Below are 2500 nucleotides of genomic sequence, written 5' to 3' on the forward strand. Positions count from 1 at the left end.
AGTGTCATATTTACTGAGCATCACATTAACTGAGCATCACATTAACTGAGCATTATATTTACCAAAATCACATTTACTGAGTGTCATATTTAATCTTCATCACATTTACTGTGTGACACATTTACCGAGCATCACATTTACCAAAATCACATTCGCTGAGTGTCATATTTAATCTTCATCACATTTACCGAGCATCACATTAACTGAGCATTATATTTACCAAAATCACATTTACTGAGTGTCATATTTACTCTTCATCACATTTAATCTTCATCACATTTACTGAGTGTCATATTTACTCTTCATCACATTTAATCTTCATCACATTTACTGAGTGTCATATTTACTCTTCATCACATTTACTCTTCATCACATTTAATCTTCATCACATTTACTGAGTGTCATATTTACTCTTCATCACATTTAATCTTCATCACATTTACTGAGTGTCATATTTACTCTTCATCACATTTAATCTTCATCACATTTACTGAGTGTCATATTTACTCTTCATCACATTTAATCTTCATCACATTTACTGAGTGTCATATTTACTCTTCATCACATTTACTGAGTGTCATATTTACTCTTCATCACATTTAATCTTCATCACATTTACTGAGTGTCATATTTACTCTTCATCACATTTAATCTTCATCACATTTACTGAGTGTCATATTTACTCTTCATCACATTTAATCTTCATCACATTTACTGAGTGTCATATTTACTCTTCATCACATTTACTGAGTGTCATATTTACTCTTCATCACATTTAATCTTCATCACATTTACTGAGTGTCATATTTACTCTTCATCACATTTAATCTTCATTACATTTACTGAGTGTCATATTTACTGAGCATCACATTAACTGAGCATCACATTAACTGAGCATTATATTTACCAAAAATCACATTTACTGAGTGTCATATTTAATCTTCATCACATTTACTGTGTGACACATTTACCGAGCATCACATTTACCGAAAATCACATTCGCTGAGTGTCATATTTAATCTTCATCACATTTACTGTGTGACACATTTAGTCTTCATCACATATATATGTGTGATAGTGACTCCATCACATTTATTTTGCGTCATGTTTTTTTATTCATCACATTTACAGAGCGTCACATTTACCTCTATGGCGGAACTATAGTTTTATATTTGGGGTGGCCACTGCTACGTTCGGTGGTCCACACACACACACACACACATAATGTTGGTTTTCCATGTTTTATGGGGAATTTGCATAATGATTTTTATACTGTACAGACTGTATTTTCTATCCCCTACACCCATCACCTAAATATTTAAATGTAATAAAATGTGGTATGTATGATTTATAAACAGTTTTTCTGGTATTGATAGTAATAACACACACTCACACAGTACTCACATAGAATAAAGTATTGGGTCTCTCTGTTTGTGTCTACAAGTGTTGAACATCCTAAATACTGTCAGAAAATAAAGCCCCTCTGGCTCCGCCTCTGCCTCGATCACATTTACTCGTCATTACATTTATTATGGATCACGTTTTCTCTTTATCTCCTTGACTGAGTATCAACTGTACTCCACATCTACTCATTGATGTCATGTGTGCTGTTAAATACATCTGCTTTAATCTGTGTGTGTGTGTGTGTGTGTGTGTGTAGCGCACTCATGGGAAGGACATGTTCAATCTGAATGAGGAGGAGGAGTTGACTCATTATGGTCAGTCTCTGGCAGAGATGGAGAAGATGACAGATGTGATTGACAGTGACAGTGATTCAGAGGAGAGAGGACTGCTGTCAGGTGATCATTCATGTTCAGTGATGTTTCTCACCCAGTTAGAGTGCTATGGAGGAAACCAGTGAAGTAACTTTGTGTTCCTGCAGCTGAACTCACCGCATCACATTTCGGTGGTGGAGGAGGTTTACTGAGGAAGAAGAGTGCTGAAGATGATAAAGAACACAAACCCAAATCACGACAGGAACTCATAGAAGAACTCATCATCAAATCCAAACAGGAAAAAGTCTGAAAATGAATCTCATTAGAACACACTTCAGTCTGTCAGGTGATGCTTCCGTGTTATAACCGTCATGTTGATTGTTTTTAGCGTGAGCGTCAGACCCTGAAGGAGGAGTCACAGGTGCTCACGGAGAAACTGGATCAGGAGTGGAAGTCCATCCAGAACCTTCTGGCCCACAAAACACCTAAAGCAGAGAGGAAAGATGATGAGGAGGAGAAACCCAAGGTGACAAACTCTAAACGCCTTTAATCACAGTTCTGTGTGTGTGTGTGTGTGTGTGTGTGTGTGTGTGTGTGTGTGTGTGTAAAACTGACTGTGTGTGTGTGACTGTCTGTGTGTGTGTGACTGTCTGTGTGTGTGACTGACTGTGTAGTGTGTGTGTGACTGACTGTGTAGTGTGTGTGTAAAACTGACTGTGTGTGTGTGACTGTCTGTGTGTGTGTGACTGTCTGTGTGTGTGTGACTGTCTGTGTGTGTGTGACTG

The 2500-nt window shown here is 37.4% G+C and overlaps 1 protein-coding gene across 1 annotated transcript in view; it reads left to right on the forward strand.

The window, feature by feature from the left end:
- Positions 1 to 2500, forward strand: part of nop14 (NOP14 nucleolar protein homolog (yeast)) — a 19003-nt gene that overhangs the window by 2716 nt on the left and 13787 nt on the right. Inside the window, exons 3-5 of the mRNA XM_052104912.1 lie at positions 1661 to 1799; positions 1883 to 2019; positions 2104 to 2241. Of these exons, the coding sequence (XP_051960872.1) occupies positions 1661 to 1799; positions 1883 to 2019; positions 2104 to 2241 (414 nt within the window). The remainder of the gene's footprint in view (positions 1 to 1660; positions 1800 to 1882; positions 2020 to 2103; positions 2242 to 2500) is intronic.

The sequence above is a fragment of the Xyrauchen texanus genome, chromosome 34, assembly GCF_025860055.1.
Source record: "Xyrauchen texanus isolate HMW12.3.18 chromosome 34, RBS_HiC_50CHRs, whole genome shotgun sequence".
NCBI classification, from domain to species: domain Eukaryota; kingdom Metazoa; phylum Chordata; class Actinopteri; order Cypriniformes; family Catostomidae; genus Xyrauchen; species Xyrauchen texanus.